Consider the following 26,236-nt stretch of genomic DNA (forward strand, 5'->3'; position numbering starts at 1 on the left):
GTGCATGACACACCAAATGCTTCTCCTTGTTTGTCTGTATGGAATATGTTCAGCAGTCACTGTTTCTATATTGATACAGCGGTCAGCAGTGTCCTAGACCTACCAATGGCTTCACTTGATTGTTAATTTAACATTACTAGACTTTCTCCATTTGTGACAATATGAAACTGGGGGAATCTAGACTTGTCACTTCCTAGATTTGCACAGGCTGTACTGGGTATATTTGTTTCAGAGTCTGTATAGCAGACTAGTCCTTGTTATACATATGAAATATTGTTGACTGATATGCTAAAACATATCTGTCATACAGCCTAGTCATGAAGTCAGGTCACAGGAACACATCCAGGTGTATCCTACAACCATCTGGATGAACCGATCCAGGTGTATCCTACAACCTGCTGTATGAACCTATCCATGTGTATCCTACAACCTGCTGTATGAACCTATCCAGGTGTATCCTACAACCTGCTGTGTGTTACCCATCAAGGTGTATCCTACAACCATCTGAATGAACCTATCCAGGTGTATCCTACAACCTGCTGTGTGTTACCCATCAAGGTGTATCCTACAACCATCTGAATGAACCTATCCAGGTGTATCCTACAACCAGCTGTATGAACCCATCTAGCATACAGATGTCTCTTTTATCGAGCAGGTGGGCAGGCACCGGTTTGTCAAATCCAGTACAATGTCTCTGCAGCATGCTACTATCACCTTAACACTTCGTTATCACAAGGTCTGCAGGAAATAGACAGTGCTGAATTCACCAAGCTTGCATCTCACTCTGTAAGTGAATGGCCTCTGTGAAATGAACACACAGTTGCCGCAGATCGATTATCCATGGATCCAGTTCCTCACATTAAAATGCCATTAAGTCTAGAATCTTGCTCATGAACTAACCAGGATGAAACTTTTTTAAAGCCAAGCATTGGTGGGCATTGTTGGACTGGTGTGTGTAACGTTGATGATGGAGAAGTGCTTCAATTGATGTGTAATAGACACATGATTGATCGACATTTACAACTGAAATCTGCATCAACCTGCAGGGAGCAGCTCAGATTTGTAAGCAATCATTGAATGATAGTTTCCCTCCATGAACTTGTACAGAGGACAATCCATCCTGACCATAAGTGTTTTAATAGATCTTTTTGACAGCTTAATGAATAATTCATTAAAATGTGAATGATTTTATAATCTATTTCCTTGCCATAAAGTCTCACCTAAACCAGTGAAGAATAGGAAAGAACCGATTAAACCAAACTGATTGGGAAAATATTAAATTTTTGCACAAACTATATCCACTTTGTGTGTCAAGAAGCGTTGGGTTGTTTCCATGACGTTCAGTCTAGGGCAGACAGTAATCTTCCCCTGATAGAGGGAATCAGTATAGGTGAAAATGAAATGATATCAGAATAATTTGCAGCTTTAGACAGATTGGTCATGATAAAATAAAGAAGAATGCAACATGAATATCACAAGTTGAGATAAAATATAATTATGATCATTTCAGACTCACAGCTTAAAGGTCAAAAACCAAAATGTGTATAAATATTTCATAGCCTAACAAGAACCATGTCACCTGGTTATGTAGCAAGGGTTAAACTCATTGTCACTGTCAACATTTAAATGGAAGTGTCAAATACTACAAGAAAACTAACCAAATAGCAGGTGTGTCTCAAAATGGCCTGGTAATGGCTGTTAACAGTATTTCAGATATGGCTGTTGTGGTGGCCATATTGAAAATCAGAATGAAACCTATTGGACAATATTGATTTCATCTTTGGTGGAACACTGAAGTGAAAGTTCAGAGTGTTCCAATAGAGAATTGGAATTGTCTCAGTGTAAAGTTAAATCTAAAATGAAAAATCATAAAAAATGCACCTCATATCTGTAGACTGCTGATAAACTGAATTTAAACCAAAAATTTTTCATTTAGAAAAAAATTGATTTGATGACTGGTTGTTGGTCATGATTTTTTCCAATATAGTTTCCATGACTACCATATAGGAAATTGGATTAAAAAATGGTCAAAATAACATTTTCAATATGATTACCATAGTAACCATCCATAAAACTGCATTAGAACTGTCTGGACATAATACTACCAAGATGATCTTTGCAAAGTTAAAGAAAATGTACACATGAAGGCACTTGGTTGATGGGAAACACATCCCCTATAAGCTCACTCATGCCTGCGGATCAGGTATATTTGTCCATTAAAGAAAAATCACTGAACACACAAAAGTCTCGAAAAGAACAGCCTGTCTGAAGGAAATTAATGACCCAGTTACATAAAAAATATAAAAAGATGAGACAAATTGATCTATTATCAACTTGTGCAGGGACACTGTGTTGCTAAGGCTCTTAGAGTAATGGTTGTTCTCCGAAACAACAGCACTTTGATCATGGATCTCCAGCATTCTGTCTGTCTCAACTGTTGGGCTTCAAAACAACAGCTTTATACAGCAGGCTTCAGGTAAAGCAATGCATTTCCAGGTGATGATGTGAAATTCTTAATGGGGATACAAATATGTAATGCTGCATGTGATGTGAGTTTGGAGTAGTCATTGATCTAGTTGCTGACCGGACATAACTGTAGGTTTCTGTATCTTGATGTCAGTAATATCACGGTATTCGACTGTGACTGATTGACCCCCATGTGTAGGTGACTGTCCTACAGGTCTTCATCCTCCCCCTACTGGTTGTACCTGACTGTCAATGGGACATCATCCACTCTCTGGCCAAAAGGTCACAGGGATACAGTAACTACCAACAAGACAATCTGTTGTTGTCTAAACTGACCCGAGATGTGTTCATCTAGTCTTCCATTAGAGCTAGTGGAGTGGTCCAATCAATCAATCATTCTGCCAGTGTCTTATACACTTGTTGGGACTCCATCAGTTGCCTGTGTCACACTGGAACAGAATGATATGGAGGAGCTCTCCACGTTGAACATTGTGTTTAGCAGAAAATACTGAGCACAAGTAACGACTAAGAACATGGACTAGGATCTTGGCACTTTGAAACAAAACATGTCCAGATGAGCTATCGGTATCTTAAGCACCTCCAATACAGAAATTTACAACAATATAAGACAGGTCCAAGAAATGAACCTTCCAATAAACAAAATCATAAGGACAATCAAAACCAAGTTCGTCAATTTGAGTTTGAATTCTACCTTGCAGTAATAAGACACCGGTATCAGTTACAAAGACAGTTTTTATTTCCAGCTCTTCAACTTCATTCCGTACAAACAAATCAGCAGGGAACAAAAGCAGCAATTGTTGACCATTTGCACACCCTCAGATGACTGCTCAAACTCATCGCTTAAGATCAACAAGGAGGAATCAAATCATGTCGCAATTAGTCTGCCAAGGTCAAAGAGGACACGAAATGATCTGATCCATATCACAAGCCGGTGGACAGAAGATGGCATACATCCCCGTATCACATGTGAATGGACACCACTTCAGGAAGCTGGTCAGACTCACCAGTGGGCTGTGAAAGTGATCTGAACACAGGTTCACAGCTAGACACATTGCCTGATGTGACCCTCAAGCTTGAGATGTCTTGATAACATTAATACTTCTGTCTAAAATGGTTAGACAGACACAGTCAGGTGTGAAGTTTTGTTGGTCCCCTAATACTGAAATTGTGATCCAATAAACATCTGGATTTATTGTCCTGCATGGTATTTCTGCTTATCTTTATGACATTCAAATGAACTGCAGCAAATCCTGATAGAACAAGAAGATTGACCAGAGTCAATGACTGCCAACATTTCCAGCTGATGTGTGACATCTTGATTCTGTCTTTACAGTATGTGTGGTTCTGAACTGCATATAAAATTTTTCCAAGAGAAGTTAAAGAAAAATCTCCCTGAATTGAGCATTGATATAATTTACGTAATGTAATTACAATTTCCCTCAGCATTTGTTCAATTTTTAATTCCAGGGTTCACACAGTTTGTACTTCTTCGTCATTTCTGTCATTTACAGTTAATAAATGTAGCGATGGATGATCATGCCTGTACTTATGTAGCGGTGGACGATCACAGCTGTACATATGTAGCGGTGGACGATCACAGCTGTACATATGTAGCGGTGGACGATCACGGCTGTATATATGTAGCGGTGGACGATCACGGCTGTATATATGTAGCGGTGGACGATCACGGCTGTATGAATGTAGCAGTGGATAATCAGGGCTGTATGAATGTAGTGGTGGATGTTCAGAGCTGTATGAATGTAGCGGTGGATGATCATTGCTGTATAAATCTAGCGGTGGATGACCAGGGCTGTATGAATGTAGCAGTGGATGATCAGGGCTGTATAAATCTAGCGGTGGATGACCAGGGCTGTATGAATGTAGCAGTGGATGATCAGGGCTGTAGGAATGTAGCAGTGGATGATCAGATCAGGGCTGTAGGAATGTAGCACACTATGATCAGGGCTGTATAAATGTAGCACACTATGATCAGGGCTGTATGAATGTGGCACACCATGATCAGGGCTGTATAAATGTAGCACACTATGATCAAGGCTGTATGAATGTAGCAGTGGATGATCAGGGCTGTATGAATGTAGCAGTGGATGGTCAGGGTTGTATGAATGTAGCACACTATGATCAGGGCTGTAGGAATGTAGCACACTATGATCAGGGCTGTAGGAATGTAGCAGTGCATGATCAGATCAGGGCTGTAGGAATGTAGCACTCAATGATCAGGGCTGTATGAAAGTAGCACTCAATGATCAGGGCTGTATAATGAATTTAGCACACTATGATCAGGGCTGTATGAATGTAGCACTCTATGATCAGGGCTGTATGAATGTAGCACACTATGATCAGGGCTGTATGAATGTAGCAGTGGATGATCAGGGCTGTAGGAATGTAGCAGTGGATGATCAGATCAGGGCTGTAGGAATGTACACTATGATCAGGGCTGTATGAATGTAGCACTCTACGATCAGGGCTGTATGAATGTAGCACACTATGATCAGGGCTGTATGAATGTAGCACTCTACGATCAGGGCTGTAGGAATGTAGCACACTATGATCAGGGCTGTATGAATGTAGCACACTATGATCAGGGCTGTAGGAATGTAGCACTCTACGATCAGGGCTGTATGAATGTAGCACACTATGATCAGGGCTGTAAGAATGTAGCACACTATGATCAGGGCTGTAAGAATGTAGCACTCTACGATCAGGGCTGTATCAATGTAGCACACTACGCTCAGGGCTGTAGGAATGTAGCACACTATGATCAGGGCTGTATGAAAGTAGCACTCTACGCTCAGGGCTGTATGAATGTAGCACACTATGATCAGGGCTGTATGAATGTAGCACACTATGATCAGGGCTGTATGAATGTAGCACACTATGATCAGGGCTGTGAGAATGTAGCACACTATGATCAGGGCTGTAAGAATGTAGCACTCTACGCTCAGGGCTGTATGAATGTAGCACACTATGATCAGGGCTGTAAGAATGTAGCACTCTACGCTCAGGGCTGTATGAATGTAGCACACTATGATCAGGGCTGTAAGAATGTAGCACACTATGATCAGGGCTGTATGAATGTAGCAGACTATGATCAGGGCTGTATGAATGTAGCACACTATGATCAGGGCTGTATGAATGTAGCACACTATGATCAGGGCTGTATGAATACAGTGGTGGATGACCATGGTTGTCTGCTATCAATTATTCAACAAAGATCTAGGCATGTCGCAGGTCTTCACACTAACCAACATCGTCTGGGATGTACTTCTAAACTGTGGAGAGAATGCCTGATCATCAATGTTTCTCTCTAAGTGCTAATTCACTTAAGTACTGACTGTCCATCATTTTGAGATATTAAAACCAAAAACCAGATGAGCAAACTTTAGGAATCAGTGTAGCAAGTCAAATCAGTTGAGAAAGGCATCTAAACAAAATTGTTAGGTCCTGGAGATGAAGGCAAGGGGCGAAACAACTGTCATTGTGATACTGTAACTGGAACAAATATGTCAGGAAGAAGACAGCGGTTTCAAATAACTTTGTTCATTAACCACAGATTCAGACATCAGCCCTGTCAGAATTGGAACACACATTCAGAAAATGTGATTTAGAAATAAAATCAAAGGCATTCAATTTGACGAACCAAGGATAAGAACAAACAGGCGAGTGATTCTCTGACTTCAACCCTTAAAGTTGGGTGCAAGTGCACACTTGGGTTTTACTAAAATGTCCAAAAGCAATGATACAGGTGAGCAGAAAGTGAAGTTTATCTCCTGTAACTGGGACATGCCCACATTCATGTGGCCACGCTTAACACAACAACTCAGGCTATGAAGAGGTGTGTGGCATCTCCAATCCCCAAAACACTGCATTTTAGCAGATAATGACTTGGGTTTTCATATTTTCATGAGCATCAGAGACAGATGACTAAAATAGCTGGGTAAAATGGAGGAAATATAATCAATGCAAAGACAATTTTAATATCTTGACATCAGTTTGACAGTATACATTATATGGACAGCTTTGATCTTGAAGTGGATTAAATTTGTAAATTTTAATTTCCCCTGCATGTTTCTCTAGCTCACAGTCTACACAATCATCGACTGTTTTCCTGAGAGGTGTTCTCCGAACATCATGAAACTGGAACACAATCAAAAAGTATTGGCACCTGAAACAGAGAGATTGTTGGCATAGAAACCCTTTCAGCCTCTATACATTGCTTCATCAAAGCCCCCACTTGGACACAAGCGCCCAGATTTCTGACAGTTTGTTCAAGGCTCTCAGATCTATCAATGAGCAGACGACAGAGAGAAAACACTCAGAGATGTCCCTTTGATGTCGCCCCCCAGTAATTGAAGGGGAGTGTGTGGAATGGAATTGAAGCCTTTTCATTGCGAGTGACTTCATGGATTTCATATTGTTTCACTTGCCTGTGTTTTTCCTCATGTGCAGAAACTGATCTTCTCGTTTGGGAGGAAAACTCTCACAGATTGACTTTGTCAATATGTTTCACTGGGGTTTGAACTTAACTGTAAATACCATCAAATTCACAATATGAAACCATGAATTTTTTCCTGAGGTATTTAAGCTGTCCACATCGGGATGGTGTCATTCTTGCAGGTAACAAAACTCTTTACTCCTGATAGATTCCTGTTTGGGGTAAGGTTTATAGTTTGGACACTGACAGATCACAGAAGCAATGTAGCAACTATGGGTACTGAAAACACCTGAGGATTAAACAACTGTAAGCTTACCCATCCATATATGTATATGTACTACTCAAGGGAAGTTAAGAAACATCCACCCATGAGTGAGTTATGAGTTATTTGTGTTTCATGTTGATTTTTATAAAAATAGGATGATGCAGGTACATCATTTATACTATTATCTCTTTTTACAGAACATACATAGTATGTAGGAGAGCGGGTTCGGGCGGTCCTTTCAGAGTCAGGCTGGTAAGGCTCATGGCTGTCGACCCACTACATGCAGCCAAGACAGCAAATAGGAGTTCCCCCTGGACACTGCCTAGTTGAAACCACCCAGAACTTTCTGGAGAATATGAAGGCTCCCCAACACTGCAGCCTTTAGCATTACCCAGATTGTCATACCTACTGCTGGTGTTATTTTCATTATTATTATTATCATTATGTGATAGTTTTTTATACAGTTACACTGGTTGTACACATCTCTGGGTGTGCTGGAATCACAGAGAAGGCGCTGACTGAATTAAGGCTAAAACTGCAGTCACACAGTTGACACTCAGAATATCCAGATATGGTGCTTTATGGCCACTGCATCAACTCCCATCCTCATTTCTTTCCACAGAAGGAAAGAATGATATGATTAAAAAATATCTTCAGACACCCAAGGTCATTTTGACACAAATCTTTTCCCAGTTAAGATAGGTCATGCAATTATTCTGTGAAGTAGCAATTTCGAGATCTGTAACCACATATATACAAGATTAATGGCAATTGATGGTCCCCACGGTTCGCCAATATCTATAAAAGATTGTGTAGACTCAATAGTTGTGAAGGAACTCACAGGAAGGAGACATTTCAAATCAGCACAGTTGATTTAATGATAAGCCTATATTTGACACATCACAAAAGAAGCTATTTCAGTAAACGTCACTGACTTTAATTTCAGACTGACAGACAATCTCATATTTCCTTCCAAGACTTTCTGTTTGGTTCAGTGTCTAGGGTGTACACAAGCTGGCACTTAAAGATGCCCTGAGTATCTGACCAAATACACTCTGGCAGCGATATCAGTCTTACCATCTATGTGTTTGGGCAGTGAAACTAGATGAGTTTGACGGAACAAACATCAATCCATTCTAAAACATGGACATGACATAAATTATTACCTGATGGATGGTCATGCTGTTATCTGAAGTTTTCTCCAACTGTGTAGAGGGTTTGGGGGGAAATTCAAGGTAATCCAGACCACCTGTCAGTGTCTGTATGTGTATATATAAGCCATAGTTATTGCTCTCTGGTGGTTTACTGACTTACTGGGGCTTGTTTATGATATTGATTTTCTGTTCTGTTTTGCAGAAAAATCAGTTTAATGTAAATGCAATTAATTCTACAGAAAGTTGATACATATGTGATTAGTCAGGCAGCCAGATGCTTCCAATTAATTTCTTTATCAACAGAAGTACATTATGTAGGTTCTTGTTATAATCACATGCTTGGCCTAATGCATTGCCTGTCCTTGTACCAGTATGTTCTGTAGCAATGTGAATAATGTATGGATGACAAAACAAAGAAGTTCTTTTTTTCAAATAAAACTGTTATAAATAAGAAACATATCCAGGTACGGATAATGCTACATGTATTTATGTAGTTTTTGTAGTCCTGAAAACATTACACAGATAAGTAAAGGAAGGGGTTAAATATGATACCTCCTCCTCTGTCTCCAATAAATTCACTAAATGATTTACAATTTAACATACATTGCTTGACATTAAGACAATAAGTCAAGGAGTCTATTTGTAACCTAAATGTGAACAGTTACATAGTTGGGGGCTTCATAGCACCATAGCAGCAAGCAACAATGGCCACCTGACTTGCTAACACTGGCATACTTTCAGAACAATTCACAACACAAAGTGAGGGTCAATGCTGATTCATTAGGGGGACATGTTGTTGTCAGGACCTCGGCCTTTACAGCAATAACTCCATTCTGGACTGACTGATGAATATCTCTGACTTCAGGCAAGGCTACCATTGGGAGGCAAATGAATCCAATCTTGCTGTATTGGAGCATTCATTGGGTCAGATCTGACTGAACAGTTTTAATCTGTAGAAGTCTGCAGTGACGATGGGTATTGCCGTGATCTTGAAGACAAGCAGAACATCGCGAGCACAGGAAGCCCTGTGGATACTCATGGCTAGCCTAATAACTATTTTAAATTTTTACAAGACTAACTGACCAAATGAAGCCCTGGAACTAGATTTTTGTAAAAATCTATAGTTATTAAAAAAATCTAATGCCGCCACTAAAAGTGTACATAAAAATACTGGAACAAGTGTCCACATCTGACGTCTATGATGGCGTCGCCTCATGTTCTTGTCATGGTTCATTAGTTCATTAGTAGCAGTCCTGATGTGGAAGGCAAGACAAGATATTTTATTTCATAACATTCCATTAAAAAACAGTGCAATATTCTATAAACTTTAAATAGAACCATAAAAGGAACAAAGACATAGAAATGCACATAGAAGATCTTCATCATAACAATTTCATAAATCAGGAGGATAATACTCTAGATGCTACTTAAACAAGATATATAATGAATCACAGTAACAAGACATATGATACAATGTGGGTAAAAATGGCCTGGGAAAATCTAGAGATCTACATTTGTTACAGATTATTTCTAAACATGAGGTTTCATTTTTCTCTTGAAGTAATACTTTGAAATTTATCATTTTGAGATTAAGGGACTTAAAATAAGTAGGACCTTACTTCTGACTATTTAGTACAAAACATGAAATACTGCTCTTCATCTTCAATGACTGAGCACTGACTACTGCAGAGATGGTCCTCCATTAAGGACTTGTTCTACCTAGTTCAATTTGTAGCCTGTGATTACTCAGTTTTAACTTTGTGAAGTGGACACAGCACTTTTTTTATCTTGCAGTGTTCAAGGTATGGTTCAAATTTAATTTCTATTTGAAACTTTCTGCTATAAAGTTCTAAGTTTGTTCCCTGAATTTAGCGAATTTGGTTCATCTTGAACAGAAGAGTGGAATATGTCTGTAAATTTCAGATGGAGGTCCTCCAGAACAGAGGAAGAAGTTAGATTACTTTCCTTGATGTTAAACTTATCTAAATGGGAACTGAATTTATAGTACCATCCAACATTGCGTTTGGCAACTGTTACTGATTAATAAAAAGCATGTTTCCAAATGTTTTTTGGAGATTTTAATATGTCTGTAGAACTGAACAATGGTCAAGTGGTCAAATATTAAATGTGCTATATTTGGGATTTACACTTTCTTAGTAAAGTACACATTCTGGTACTTGAGTCCCATTTGGGACACTCTTGAGGGTGTGGGTTCGAATCCCGGGACTTAACACAACACAAGAAATGGGGAATCGAACCTGGGTGACAAGCAGACACTTTAACCCTTAGGCTACTCTATTGCCCAGCACTACTAAGTCATCCATAGTCGTACAAATAAGAAGGTTTTATTTCAAAATGATTGTACAAGAAAATGACCTCCCTGTACTTCCAACAAGACTTGTGCAGATCCCAGGTTGAGATGAATTGGTGACATTGTTACCAAGTCTACTTGGCTGCAGGGACACCATTACAGAGATACCCAAGACTAACACACCACAACACTCACATGAATAAGTCCCAGAGTCGAGGAATTACTAGAACTAGTGATTCACAAGATTCATCTTTTTAAAGAAGGGAGTAGTTACTACGTGAGCACACTGGGAAGAAGTGAGGTGCTGTGGGCTGTCAATACCACTGCAGAACACACAGTGGTGAACACTTTACAGCTGATGTTTAAATGTGCCTGCAGCCACACATACAGGACAATGGTGCCAGAGGCAGAGGCAGAGGTCTCATGAGAATTAATGACGGTAGTATGAAACAGAGGTTGTAAAGATCTGAAAACTCTCAATATGTGAACATTGTGCTGTATCTGGGTCTGTACTCAACATACAACAGCTTGATTCCTTCCTGCCATCAGGTTCATTTGGAGGAGCTGCCCTTCATAACTATCCTTGACATTAACTTTTTCCACACAACAAGACTAACAGAGAGAAGGGCACAAATCACTGTCATTTTCAGACAGTACTGTCAACTCTAAGGTCTTCACACTATATAAATTCTCTTCAGCTCCATTTAACTACATCACACCCAAACACTTATGAAGATACTTCACATGAAGCAGGGTCCCGACAAGACGTTTTGCATGTGTTTACATGAGGATGATGAGGACTGACACCAACAATCTGACAGTCAGTGTTCCATCAAGTTCATACACCAGTGTATGGCAGTTGAAGGCAAGTCAAGGATAATGGATGGAACATCTCAAGGATGTTCGAGACTTATAACTAATGGCAGTTCATTCTGCTGATTAAACTACATCTGTCACTCTGATATCTGTCCAAACCTCCAGATATCAGGCTTGGCACAGGGTCATACATCTTCACCATATCACAGTCCTCCCTGACACCCAGTATTGGCTGCAGTGATGGGAGATGGAAAGAGGCCATGTCAGACATAGATTAATGCTCACATAGTTTCTCAATATATAAGTTTGATTGAGACAAAAGACAAAAAAAAACAACAAAACATTTAAATTGAAAAGGAGTCCAAGGCTGACCAGAGATTCATAAACTTATTCTGCTAAGAGAGTTAGCTGGTCTGTTGGTGTACTAATGTGTGTTGGTGAGTTGGTGTGTTCATATGCTGGTGTGATGATGGGATGGTGTGCTGGTGAGATGGTGTGTTGGTGAGACAATGAGTTGGTGTGTTGGTGTGCTGGTGTGCTGGTGTGCTGGTGTGTTTGTGTGTTGGTGTGTTGATATGCTGGTGTGTTGGTGTGCTGGTGTCTTGGTGTGTCAGTGTGTTGGTGTGCTGGTGAGATGGCGTGTTAATGTGCTGGTGTGTTGGTGTGTTGGTGTGTGTGTTGATGTGTTGGAGTGTGTTGATGTGTTGGTGTGTGTGTTGATGTGTTGGTGTGCTGGTGAGATGGTGTGTTGGTGTGTGTGTTGATGTGTTGGAGTGTGTTGATGTGTGTGTTGATGTGTGTTGATGTGTTGGTGTGCTGGTGTGTTGGTGTGGGTGTTGGTTTCTGGTTCAACTGCTGGTACTCGTATTGGCATGATGGTGTGCTGGTGTGGGTGTCAGTTCTGGTTCAACTGCTGGTACTACTGGTATTGGCATGTTGGTGTGGGTGTCGGTTCTGGTTCAACTGCTGGTACTGGTATTGGTATGTTGGTGTGGGTGTTGTTTCTGGTTCAACTGCTGGTACTCGTATTGGCATGTTGGTGTGCTGGTGTGGGTGTCGGTTCTGGTTCAACTGCTGGTACTAGTATTGGCATGTTGGTGTGGGTGTCTGTTCTGGTTCAACTGTTGGTACTGGTATTGGTATGTTGGTGTGGGTGTTGGTTTCTGGTTCAACTGCTGGTACTGGTATTGGCATGATGGTGTGATGGTGTGGGTGTCTGTTCTGGTTCAACTGTTGGTACTGGTATTGGCACTTTGGTGTGCTGGTGTGGGTGTCGGTTTATGGTTCAACTGCTGGTACTGGTATGGGCACGTTGGTGCACTGGTGTGGGTGTCGGTTCTGGTTCAACTGTTGGTACTAGTATTGGCATGTTGGTGTGCTGGTGTGGGTGTCAGTTCTGGTTCAACTGTTGGTACTCGTATTGGCATGTTGGGGTGCTGGTGTGGGTGTCAGTTCTGGTTCAATTGCTGGTACTGGTATTGACATGTTGGTGTGGTTGTCGGTTCTGGTTCAACTGTTGGTACTGGTATTGGCATGTTGGTGTGGGTGTTGGTTCTGGTTCAATTGCTGGTACTGGTATGGGTATGTTGGTGTGCTGGTGTGGGTGTTGGTTCTGGTTCAACTGCTGGTACTGGTATTGGCATATTGGTGTGTGTGTCGGTTCTGGTTCAAATGCTGGTACTGGTATTGGTATGTTGGTGTGTTACTGTGGGTGTCGGTTCTGGTTCAACTGCTGGTGCTGTTATTGGTATGTTGGTATGTTGGTGTGTTGGTGTGTTGGTGCGGGTGTCGGTTCTGGTTCAACTGCTGGTACTGGTATTGGCAAGTTGGTTTGGAGTTCAACAAGTGGTGAGGTAGATGGTGAGGTTGGATTTCAATAAATGGTGAAGTTGAATGTGAATGTGAAAATTTAAATCCAAGCGAAGTTTTATGCGTAAAATGTAACAGCAATCAGGTCGAGGATGAATATCAATTGTGTGCAAGCATTACCGACACCTGCAAAATAAATATCTTCCAAACTTCTGTCCAGGGTATTAGGATCAACATCTTATGATAAATCTTTAAATTCTAAGAATGAAGATGTTGTTATCTCTGTTGCTTGTTTTCTGAAAAATGTGTTTATTTTTAGATGCAAAATGTGACAAGTATGCAAATTTTCGGAAAAAATGTAACTGTACTATGGGTCATTTTGCCTAAAATACTGAATAAACTGTCTGTCTGTCTGCCTGTCTGAAGTTGATGGTCAGGTTTGTTTTGTGACTGAGATTATCACAGCAAGTTGAGGTTGTGATTGGTGGGTAAGGATTGGTGTCATAAACAGACATGTTGACAGAACTGCCACGCCTTCAGCCTCAGTAGAAACACTCTGAACATTAATCACAGAGGATCTGCCGACTCAATAACCAATCAAATCAACTTGTACCAACCTCACATGCTTTGTTGTGACTGAGAATCATAGGCCATTAATTGCTTCATGTGTGGTAAACATGGTGAGCATGAAGGATTGAAATATATATGAAACTGACCACTGATGAGACAAGGCAGTATTGAGGAAAATAGACATTGATTTGCAATTTACACACCATATTAAACAGCTGAAATGGAATAAACAATGCATATGGACAGGAAAGTCTATGTCACTGTCTGTAGCAAAATGTTTTATAGCAATTACTAAGATTATTTGATGATGCATATAACCATATTTATGGGACTTGTTTATGTGCCAGTTATTTTTTGAACTCTACCAGTATTGATCCCATGGCAACTAAGTCACAGCTTTACATCTCAATGACTGATAATTGTCTGGCCAGCAAGACAAGCTAGAGACACAGGGTCATATGCCTGGCAACTGGTAATTTCTGAACTGGAAATTCAAAACAAGACAGAAAGAAACAGAAACAAGAACAAGAAACTTTTCCTGAGAATTACTTGATTTCAGTAACTAAATATTTGGTGTTTTTGCTGCCGGTTAGTCTATAAGTTAGTAGCAGACATGAGGTGACAGAAGAACCTGCTTGTTCCATGTTCAACACTCTACAGGTCTCACCATCAGTACCTGTTTGTTCAATGTTCAACAATCTACAGGTCTCACCATAAGTACCTGTTTGTTTAATGTTCAACAATCTACTGGTCTCACCACAAGTACCTGCTGCTTCAGGAGGTCGCTAACTGTCAATGCAGCATCAGATCCTCCACAGGCTCCCAGCAGCTCATCCTCTGATGGTCTGGTTCTTCCTCCATCTGCAGCAGCTCCACCACCACCATCACCACCACCACCACCATCACCACCACCAGGGGGAGCTGCCGATTCTTCCTTCTTATCTGTGTTGGCTGCGAGTGTTTCATCCACTGATACAGACAAAAGAATACAAGAAGACACGGGTACAGCAGCTCAACACCTCTAATGAAACTGATATTTTGTACCTTTGGGTAGCCCGTAATTATGATACTGAGTTAGCAAATAAGTGGATCGTCAGGGAAGAAGGGTAGGCATTAATCATGTACAGGTTCTCTGTACAAAAATATACATATATTCATTGTATGAAATAATTTTTCAGGATTACTAGTAAAGCAGGCTAGGAAGTTTTAAAAGTTACTAGCCTGAATGAAAATTTATTAGCCACACAAAATAAAGATAAAAAACTCTTAAAAGTAGTTATTTATTATTTCTTTCATAAAGTTCAAATTTAAACATCAACATTACAAATTGTCCAGACCAGATAATTCAGCACAAATTTCAGGTTTGTAACTATTCAAACAGTGGCAGTCCAGTTAAGCACTCTGTCAGTCAATCAGGATGGAAACGAGACAATGGCGCCATTTGCAATTGAGAATTTTTCACAGACTGAAGATTTACACTAACAAACTGGGCTACTCTCATTCTAGTTTTAGTAGCCTAAGGCAGTTTTACTTAGCATCAGGCTACCGGGCAGTTAATAAACTGCAGTTAACCAGGCACATGTTTCAGGTTTGACAGAATACCACACAGAAGACAGTACTTATATCTCACCTGATGTGCTGTTCATCTTCTCTGTGACCTCGTCAACAGAAGGATCAGTAGACCTGCAACACATACAACAGTCGTGTAACAACAGGACATTAATATGAAGACATACTGACAGGCTAACTGAGGGTAACCGGTCTTTACTGCTGTAACATCACACACAATGACCTAAACAACAAACTACAAAATGTTACCCTGAAAATATTGAACACACAAGCAAATCTGGACCACATTTGAACCGAATTCCAATTATCTTGAAAAGCAAAATTCTCCCCATCACTACAGAGTGACAACACTGGTCACTGATGGATATTAATGGACATGGACTGCACATTCTTGGCCATGGAAATTCAGGCCTGACTGTTTTTTTGTCACATGTCAACATGTTGACTGCCACCATCAGTATACGCATACTATCCATTCTGGTCAAATTTGCCACTACGAGTTATCTCATACAGTTACAAAAGTGGTATTTTAAAACATGTTTCTCATGTTGGCAAACAGGCACAAGAGGCAATTGGCAACATATGAAACTTGTTTTAAAATACCATTGATGTAACGATGAGATGACTCGCAATGGCAAATTTTACCAGAATTGATAGTATGAGTATACTCCTGAGATTCAGTCAACATGTTAAGATGTGAAAAATGATGAACGAAACTATGCCATGAAAAATGTCACATGCCAATCTTTAAGCTGGAACAGTAGCCCAGTTTGTTTGTTCATACATGTCTGTGTTCTAGTTGCACGTCTCTAATTGTCTTCAGACAATGAAACTAAATACAGTTGTGTAATGCTCATAGTTCAAGCTCCCTCAGTTCCCTCGTATTAAGTCAACAGAAACTTTCTCTTATAGACTTGATCTCCTGTAATAGAAGTAAAGGCAAATTCATTCCATATAACATAATATACATAATAATGACAAAAACTCTCATGCAGTATGTCAGAGTGATAGGACTGAAGGACCAGGAACACTTCCTTCACTTCACAGACAAGCTGGCATTGTGCCAAACCATATCCTTGGTTTGCTTCCCACTGCCTGAGATAGTGCTAACTGGGTTCCAGACCTCACCAATTATTCAAGGCAATTACAGTGTGTCTCCAAATGCCTCTGAGCATGACTTTGCTCCATTATGTAGAGGTAAAAAACATTCTTCTCAAATGACAAACTCTATTGGTCAATCGTCAATTCAGCCTTTAGAGAATTGTCTGTAAGTTTATGAAACCTCCTGGCAGACATCTGAAACTCATGCCAACTCGCAATGCCTTATTGAGCCATTTTGTGTAATAAATTGATAAAATTTCCAAAATATTTTCTTTTTTGAATGTTTATAACCAGTATTTGAGGCATCTAAAGCATCATTAAAAATGCTATTTAAAACTGTAACTGTTTCCTGGAAAGATTATTTGATTTTAAGTGGTTTCTGATAGTGCTTAAAGTTTTAGGCTAAATTGTTTTTGTCTTACATTCCCTATAACCCTAATTTAACTGTGATCTGAGACCCATTTTGTGTTCAGATTTAAAATAATGTCAGTTTAAAGACTCTCTGAATGTCTGACTTCACCAAATTATCAAAATGGCCAATCCGGGCGTCCCTCGCTGTAATATACTCACTCACTCACTCACTCACTCACTCACTCGGGATATCTGGTGTAACAGTATTGATAGATGAATATATCCCTGACTCACTAACTCGCATATATTGTTGTAGTGTTGTCCAGGATAACATGAGGAGTGGTGGGGGGAAGGGAGAAGTTACGCACTCGTCACTCACACATGAATACACAATGCTGACTTGCTCAAAGACACATGTTTAATGAATGACCTACCAGTCCCATTTCATGTCTGACCATTTTACAGCTAATGTATTGATCCACATTACTACCAGACACTGAATACTGTGAAACAGGCAAGCCTAACTACCTTGTGAATGCACATACAAACACTGCACCTGAACACAGTACCTGAACACAGTACCTGAACATGGCACCTGAACACAGCACCTGAACATGGCACCTGAACATGGCACCTGAACATGCCTCTCATGACTGGGAAATTATTCAACAACGTTTTATCTGACCTTTCATACAATTTCAACTTAAAATTTTGTCATTACAATACACTGTAATCTTTGTGCATTGATCCAATCCTATTGGTTTGCTAATTATGTTGTTATCTTTGTACATTGTCCTTCCTTGCATTGTGCAAACATGTTTTAATCTCTCTCTCTCTATGCATGTTTGTACTGACTCATCATTCACATGAAGGGGGAGCAAGACTTAGCTCTGTATCATCATGTAGAGAATTAAAAGAAGTTGTTACTCACAAAACGGGTGATGTATTCAACTTAAAATCATCTGTGAAAGTTATCAAGGGTCAAGAACTTGTTGGGTATCTTATTTAATTGTGGTTTCTTTTACCCCTTGTTGTTAAATAACTGGTAACTGTATCTATACACACAGGTACCTTTACATACAAACTATTGCTCGGTCATTATTTGAGTACACTAGTTGTTCACTGATCATAAGGGGGGCATAGGTTGATGTACCCTCGATATTTGTTTATGTTCCCCTCGCCCTTTGGGCTTGTCATTACCCATGGGCCCCAAGGGACCAGTGAACAATGTGTACTTATATCGAACACCTCAATGTTAGTTTTGAACGGTTTGAATCAAACGATTTGAGTCTTGCATCTTCCTGTTTTTCCTGCAGGTATTGTCTTAGTAAAGTCGCTGCAGTGTAATTACCCTTCTTAACATTCACAGGAACTACATTTGAATGTTTTGTCAAAATTTATTTATTCAAATGCAAGGCAAATCTTTTTGTAGCCATTGTTAGATTTTTTCAGAAGACACAAGAAAAACAGATTTAGAGTTATCTCCCTTTCTATGGACTTGCATTCATGAAACATCAATTTTTTTCCATGCATCACGTGTGATTCAATGTTAGATCGAGGAGTACTACTAGCCACCATGAAGTACCAAATGGGTTGCCATTGGCAGCAGGGTACATTGAAAAGCACCTTGTCTGTAAGTGGGGTACACTGAAAACAATAGAAAAGTGCTTAGCCAATCATAAAACGACATGTTTGTGTGAGGTAAGACAAATTAAGTTATTCGCATACATCAAAATGATATGACAGATGTCACTACACCAATAATATCACGATAATAACAATACATTCACATGAGCACTGACAGACCCATCCTGTTACCAGGTAACCAAAAGTCCATGGTTGAGCGAAACTTGAACTTTTCTGTTATCTAAAATCCTGGACAATATATTCGTGAGACATGCCTCGCATCAATATTGGAGAAAATCTGCATGTGTAATTTGTGTTTGCAGAAATCAGGATATGCAAGTGGTACGTTGCTTGGCAAGATTGTCTACAAAATGATGCTTGCAAGTAAAAGGACTGTTTGCGTTTAACTTTGAGATAATGAGATTAGTTTGAAATTTGAGAAATTAATCAAAAGATCAATGTAGGCAACGTGATATTTAATGCATTAATCTGCCAGAACCGAAACTCAAACACACAAAAAGGCTGACTGGATAATACCTCTTGAGCACCAAGTTTCTAGTTTCATTGAATTTTGTGTCATCTCAAAATCACAAAGTTGATTTAGTTTTCTTTCACCGTGACAACTGTGGATTCAGCAGTTGCAGATACACGTGTAACATGAATAAAGAAGTCAAACTTAATTCTGGAAGTGATTCAGCCATATTTCCTTTTGAAGGTCATCCACAAAGACAAACTTTACTCGTCACCTCAATAGTTCAGTATAATTGGCCCAGAAAGAAGAAATCGTGATTGTGACGTAGGAGATATTTCACCAAACATCTCTAGTGGGGCTTAAATATATAGTACAGACACTGATGAACTATCCAACAAAAGACTGTATTTTACTTTCTAGAAAGTAACAAATACTGAACCGAATCAGAGCCATACAAGAAATCATTTTCACATTCTATTTCATTCTCACCATCATGCTGTAAGGTTTTCCTGAAATGAAAAACTCATACTTCAATACTTCAATTCCAAGCCATCTACCAATCAGTGTCACAATGTTTCATTAGCATCTTTAGATCCCTGAGTTTTGTAGTTCTGTGAAAATTCATACTAAGTTTCAACAACTTTCATTAAGTTTTATTGAACAAATCTGTGCGAGATAAAAATGCTTGCCACTCTCCTACAGGTTTAGGGCCACACCTGAGTGATTGATGGACAGGCCATCATACTACTGGCTACAGCAGAGTCTGCCTGGCTAAACTTTACACCATAAGCGATTGCATAAGCTTACCTTAAAAAAAAATGGCAAAAAAAACACCCGAGCTTCAATTGCCTGATTGACAAATTACAAGCTAATGGTTTAAAAGGCACTGATATAACGGACACACAAATTCCCTTGAGCCGGAAGCATTGGTAGCCATTTGTATAGTGCTAGTTCCATGCTAAATGCATATTCAATCTGTACAGGCTTGTTTTGAAAGTTCCTCTAGTTCCTGATATACAGATCATCACAGGAAGAGAGGTCCAGCATGAAACAAAGGCAAAGGCAAATGAACGTTGACCGTCAGTTGTTCTGACTTTAGGTAAACTGAGGAGTTGCTTTTATTCAGAGAGCAGAGAACGGCTAGGGACATACTGAAAGGAGCATGATTGTTTTGCATTAATGCACAAGGATCTCCTGACATCACCAGGTCAAAACAAATGCCCTGTTTGTGTGATCCATGGTTACATGCTGTTTTTCTCATACTCTGACCCAACTTTTTACAAACTATTAAAACCAAATAAATTCTTTTCTCAAAATACTGTTTTTTTAACTCCCTTCAAGTCTATCTCCTGAAAATGGATCTATGAAGAAAGCAAGGTAATTCTTTGAATGCCATTGAAAGAAAGACCGTGTACACAGTATTTCTATCAGTGTATACTATATTTGCACTAGTCAAACCATCGTTCTTACAGACACATCACACAAAAAACATGTGTCTGTCAATACATTTTTTCACCACAATCTGTCAACTATTTAATACAAAAAGGCTTTGCTGTCGTTGTTTTGCATCAGCATCCTCTAACCACATTAACATGAGAAAGAAAACAGTTTTAAAAAAAAAAAGATTTCAAAAGTTCTACAAAAGATCGATAACTAAAACAGGCTAACAGATCTGTTACAATGAGGCTGGCTCTTGATGTGACGCACCTGCACCAAGAGCATCAGATTTCACGTTGTTGACACTGTACACAGTCTAAAGTATTCTGTGTACATAATGACAGCCACTAATCTCTGTAAACCAGTGGTTGACGACAAGAGCACACTCACTCAGCTACCTTGGAGTCAGTGACCATAGCCAACACAGACGAACGTTACATACATCAGAATTGATACAACTGTTTGAGGGCTTAAACATTTGATGACATGACAAACATAAGAGGAAAATTCATTTTTGTATACAAACACATTTGTCCCTTGACGATCTTATTGATATCATAAACTGCAGTTCAAAACCAAACAAAACACATATAAAGTGCTCAGAAAAATACAAATTGCTCAGATAATCATCATCAATCACTCACTCAGTGAGTCAACTACATATTGTCTGTTTAATGTTGGAAGCAAGCTCAAAGTGTTGCTCACATATTTACCTACAAAATAATAAACTTAAAACCAATTAGGGTGAACAAGGACTTCAAACTGCAAATTTGAAAATCCACTGACAAGTGTGCCACCTGAACATACTTTACACATTATGATTGATGACTTCACAATCCCTGGACTGTTGTAAACGGGAAACCAAACTGATGACCAAATTTCTGCTGTCCCCAACAATCATATTACCAGAAGAGGTGTAAATCCTAACTCACTCACTGAATCAGAGAGCAGAAAATCAGTAGAACTAAATCGGATGGTCCACATGACCTCATACTTGACAATGAAAGGGAAATGTATTCCCAGTTGAAGACATCTTGTTACTAACCACAAAATGCATATGGAATTGTGGAACTGATGCACAAGTGACTGTAATGAGTTGTCTGGCAATCTCCATGTGACGTCAATAACAGAATATTGTTCTACGCTGGGAATCTGTGCAGTTGTTAAAGGTGTAGCCTGCATATTAAATGAACAACTTGATTGATTTTGCTGGATGAAACTCAAGTAGACATTTTGAGGTTCCTCATCTATGTCAACACAGCTGACACCATGAACACGTAACACAATATCATCATTACACTGTTCTACAACGTTATATGAAGGATTGTTTCGGTTCCCTGTAGAAACAGCTCCAGTTTGCTGTAAGAGACTGATCCATGTTTAAACCAGCAGTATCATAACATGCAACATGACACAATTAGTTTCTGGTTTAAAAAAATGGATATTTCAAGAAATCAATGAGTAACATAATAAACTAAAAAAGCATTTTAAACAGAAAGCTCTAAAAGCATCTGAAACTTCTAGATGTAAAGGATGATGGTCATGATGGTCTTTGATGCATGTCTGTCTGTCTGTCTGTCTGTCTGTCTCTCTGTCTGTCTGTGTCCTAACTGGGATTTCTTCTGGGAAGTCCACAGTAAATCCTGGTGTGTTTGTTGTAAAATAACGATCCCCTCTGAATAAACTAAACGGCTGTAGAAAATGAAATTACTGTACTGTTCCATGAAACTGACATTGAGTCCAAAACTGGAATCAATTTTAAATGAATTTCAGACTATGTGAAAATGAAATTCTGTCATATAATTGTTTCTAGAAGTAGATTACGATGTTCTTCACCCTTGACAACTTTTGTCTCTGTCCTATCAGGGCCTGTGCATGCCCTGCTTGTGACAACATACTAAAAATCAGTGGTGGACTTGTTCTCATTGACAAATGTTTTCACATTTCACAGCCATCGTTGTACGTTGTTCATTGATTCACAGAGCTGCAATGCTTGCATGAACAGACTCAATGTCAGTGGCAACAAACTTGACCAATAAATCCACGGACCATTTCACAGCTGAGCCCTCTCCAGGGAGGTATGCTCCATCTATGTCGAGACAAAAACAATATCCTGTCACTTCAGTGTACTTCTGATATATCAGGGGACTAGGGGCCAGGATGCTGCATGTACTGTAGCATGGCTACTTTGTAGGGGAGGAATGCTTGTCAAACAATTTAAATTTCTCCATTCTCATAATGCTGCTAGACCCAAAGTGTAGCGCAAACAGGGTGTGCAACTACTGGGTCATACGCAGACAAAGTGTAGTGCAAACTGGGTGTGCAACAATTGGGTCATATGCAGACAAACTGTAGTGCAAACAGGCTATGCAACCATTGAATCACACACAGACAAACTGTAGTGTAAACAGGGTGTGCAACTACCGGGTCACACAAAGACAAACTGTAGTACAAACAGGGTGTGCAACCACTGGATCACATAGAGACAAACTGTGGAGCAACCATTGGGTCACACACAGGCAAACTGTAGTGCAAACAGGGTAAGCAACCATTGGGTCACACACAGACACACTCTAGTGCAAACAGGATGTGCAACCATTTGGCCACACACAAAGTGTAGTGCAAACAGGATGTGCAACCATTGGGTCACACACAGACAAAGTGTAGTGCAAACAGAATGTGCAACCATTGGGTCATACACAGACAAACTGTAGTGCAAACAGGACATGCAACCATTGGGTCACACAGAGAAAACTGTAGTGCAAACAGGGTGTGCAACCATTGGGTCACACACAGACAAAGTGTAGTTCAAACAGGATGTACAACCATTGGGTCACACACAGACAAAGTGTAGTTCAAACAGGGTGTGCAACCATTGGATCACACACAGACAAACTGTAGTTCAAACAGGATATGCAACCACTGGGTCACACACAGACAAAGTATAGTTCAAACAGGGTGTGCAACCATTGGGTCACACACTGTCAAAGTGTAGTTCAAACAGGATGTGCAGAAGAGAATGAGAGTAGCTATAAAATGTGAGCCATTACATTACACTAGTACCAGTGTGTATTCAGGACACTGGAAGGGACAATGTTCCCTTTTACAGAGTCTGTGTAAATCATCCATTGTACCAGAAACAATTGAGACTTCATGCATGTGTAGAAGCATATGTAATTTCTGCATCCAACATACACGTGTATGTTCTAAGAAAGGTATAAAACCTAACATGGAAAGTATAAAACACTGAATTCGTCTTGCTGATATGTATAAATCTGTCAATGTAAAAAGATTCTTGAAATTGTTCAAAAATTTATTCTAGCAGTAGGGCCACTGGGAGTTCAAAGACACTTCCCCTATAGCGATATTTCGTGAATTAAAGAGCCCTATGGAGCATACAAATATTGCTGAATGACTGACAGTTTTTGCTAGTGTTTGCTAGTTTTTTGGTAGCTACACTAGTTTTGTTCAATGTAGACATTTAAGGTTTATTACTTTTAAGACACAGAAATTAACTTGAAAGACTCAGTTGTCCTTGTAGTGACCAGTGATTACAGCTATACATTTGAACATGTAGGAAAGATATTTGACTGTGATTTTTAAGTTCTGATCTGATATTAGCTGTGATATTTTCACCCTGAATACAGACTACAGACTATATAATATGGTAATATAAGTCAGAGTTCTGATCAGAGCTTCCCATTCTGTGCTGAATATGATATATCTAACAAATGGACTGATACCCTGGAATAATTAAAAGAGGAAGAAGCATCCCAACTGTGAAGCACATGTCTTAATGACCACCATAATGAAGAGACAGAAGATCTTATCAATATCCCCATCTAGCTGACCCGACCTCAATGTAAACCATCCAACATACAGACAAAACCAGCATTGAGTAGTGTCAGAAAATTGAGTGCAAATGAAAATTCTAGTAATCTAAAAGATTTTTCTCCTCCTTTTCATCACAGAAGTAATGATTGTCAGACTGATCTTGATGCAAGTAAATTGTCCTGAATTACAAACTCTCGTGAATTGACCAAATGAATGGGGGTTCAATTAAATCACTCAAGAGCAGAATTACATAGCCTGGTAGCCAGAAGGAGCACACAAAGAGATTTTATCTGTATCTTCTGTAGTAAGTCAGTTGTCTAGGTTGTGTTTCAACATCACAGGCATCAAACTGCTGCTGACATCATCTGACAAATATACAGCTGGAGACACTGGTTCTTAGTGAACTTCCTTCACTGGATGAACATCAATATGGGTATCACAAAGGGGCAGCGACTACAGTGGCAGTAGCGACAAACAGGGCACCTGTTGGCTAGTGAGTTCAAACTCAATCACTATACATAATCTCAAGAGATATAGATGAATCCTGTTTAATATTCTCCAAAATTACAACTCTCAGACATTGCTATTAAACTTAATGATTTTTTCTTCCAGACGGAGCCTTTGGGGTTGCTTGTAGTCAGAGCATGACTAAGAGCCTTGGGAGAATACATGACCGATGACCGATGGTGAATTCATGATTTACTATTTTCAGAAGTGTCAGTATTTGCTTAAAATACAGGTTGGAATGAAAATGTTATTTTTCCATTACGTGCGACTACTAGTGATTGATTTTAATGTAGCATGAGAAAGGGCAAGCAATATTTGTCTTGGCCTTTCACTGAAATATTTCCAGAACAACTTTCCTTCAAGCTACATGCAACTTCGGCAGTTCAACTGAGTTGTTAAATCAGAGAATTTTGACAGTATTAATACTGTGAGTCCTGATTCTTGGTCAGTCTGTTGATGGAATGAAATCAAGGTAAACAACAAGTGTGCAATCACTTAAATAAGACAGTACAGTGACGTGACATATTGTTGGTATTGGCTATATAACAAGCAAAAAAAGCAATGGACTATTTCAGTCAAAGCTCCAAGGGAATAACTGAAAAAACAAGAGTCATCAGAAGATGACATATCCCCCCGGCCCCAACATATTTGAAAGGTCAAATCATCTGCAGGTTTCTTGATTTTTTCTAGACTATGTTTGAATCGTTTCCATGGAAATCATGAAAAATATAAATGCCATATATCTGTAAACAGCAAAAGGCACCACTTCAAGATCTGTCTCATATATCTGCCAAGACCTGTTTAAGGATATAAAATGGTTTTCGAGTTGTGCTCTGGAAACGAAGGCAATCCCTCCCTTTTGAGACAAATATTGAACGTTTCTTTAGTTCTGCTTCAGAAACGAAGTCCATCCCACCATTAGACTAACACCAAAATGTTCCATGGAAAAACAAAAAAGACAAAAATGCCAAAAATCTGCAAATAGCAAAAGGTACAACCACAGGTTCAGATTATTATGTCTATCAATTTTGGTCTAAAAATATTGAACGGTTTTTGAGTTACATGCTGGGGGGATAAAAATCCACCAATATTTGTGTCCCTGTGAGTAAAGTTAATCTGGAATCAATATTTTAATAAGAAGTAGAACAAGGTGAGCATTAAAATGTTGTCCAAACTATACATTCTGTTGAACTGTCATAATAAGTTATTCTTTGATGTCATCTGTTGAGGATATAACCAACAAAGTACACAGATCACACCCACGTCTCAAGATGTACAGTTTCATTCAACATCAGTGATGTTTCTAGAAGATACTCAATAACTTTGCACCATCAATGATCACAATGTCAGCAGTAGAAATCCAGAGCTGTCCTGCTGTTATTGAGACAGGGCAACAGTAATGCATATATGAAATAGAACGAACCACATGGTCTGAGGTTTATGTTCCAGACAACATGAGGAAGTCAACAGGCTG

At 39.4% G+C, this 26,236-nt stretch overlaps 1 protein-coding gene across 3 annotated transcripts in view; it reads right to left on the minus strand.

Moving 5' to 3' along the window:
• The window catches only part of LOC137295653 (histone deacetylase 6-like), a 264,274-nt gene that overhangs the window by 11,220 nt on the left and 226,818 nt on the right, over positions 1 to 26,236 (minus strand). For all 3 annotated transcript variants that reach the window (XM_067827117.1, XM_067827116.1, XM_067827118.1), the window contains 2 exons: positions 15,496 to 15,548; positions 14,632 to 14,834 (listed from right to left, as the gene is read on the minus strand). In XM_067827117.1, coding sequence (XP_067683218.1) covers positions 14,632 to 14,834; positions 15,496 to 15,548 — 256 coding nt within the window. The remainder of the gene's footprint in view (positions 1 to 14,631; positions 14,835 to 15,495; positions 15,549 to 26,236) is intronic.

Source organism: Haliotis asinina, chromosome 9, assembly GCF_037392515.1.
Source record: "Haliotis asinina isolate JCU_RB_2024 chromosome 9, JCU_Hal_asi_v2, whole genome shotgun sequence".
Taxonomy (NCBI): domain Eukaryota; kingdom Metazoa; phylum Mollusca; class Gastropoda; order Lepetellida; family Haliotidae; genus Haliotis; species Haliotis asinina.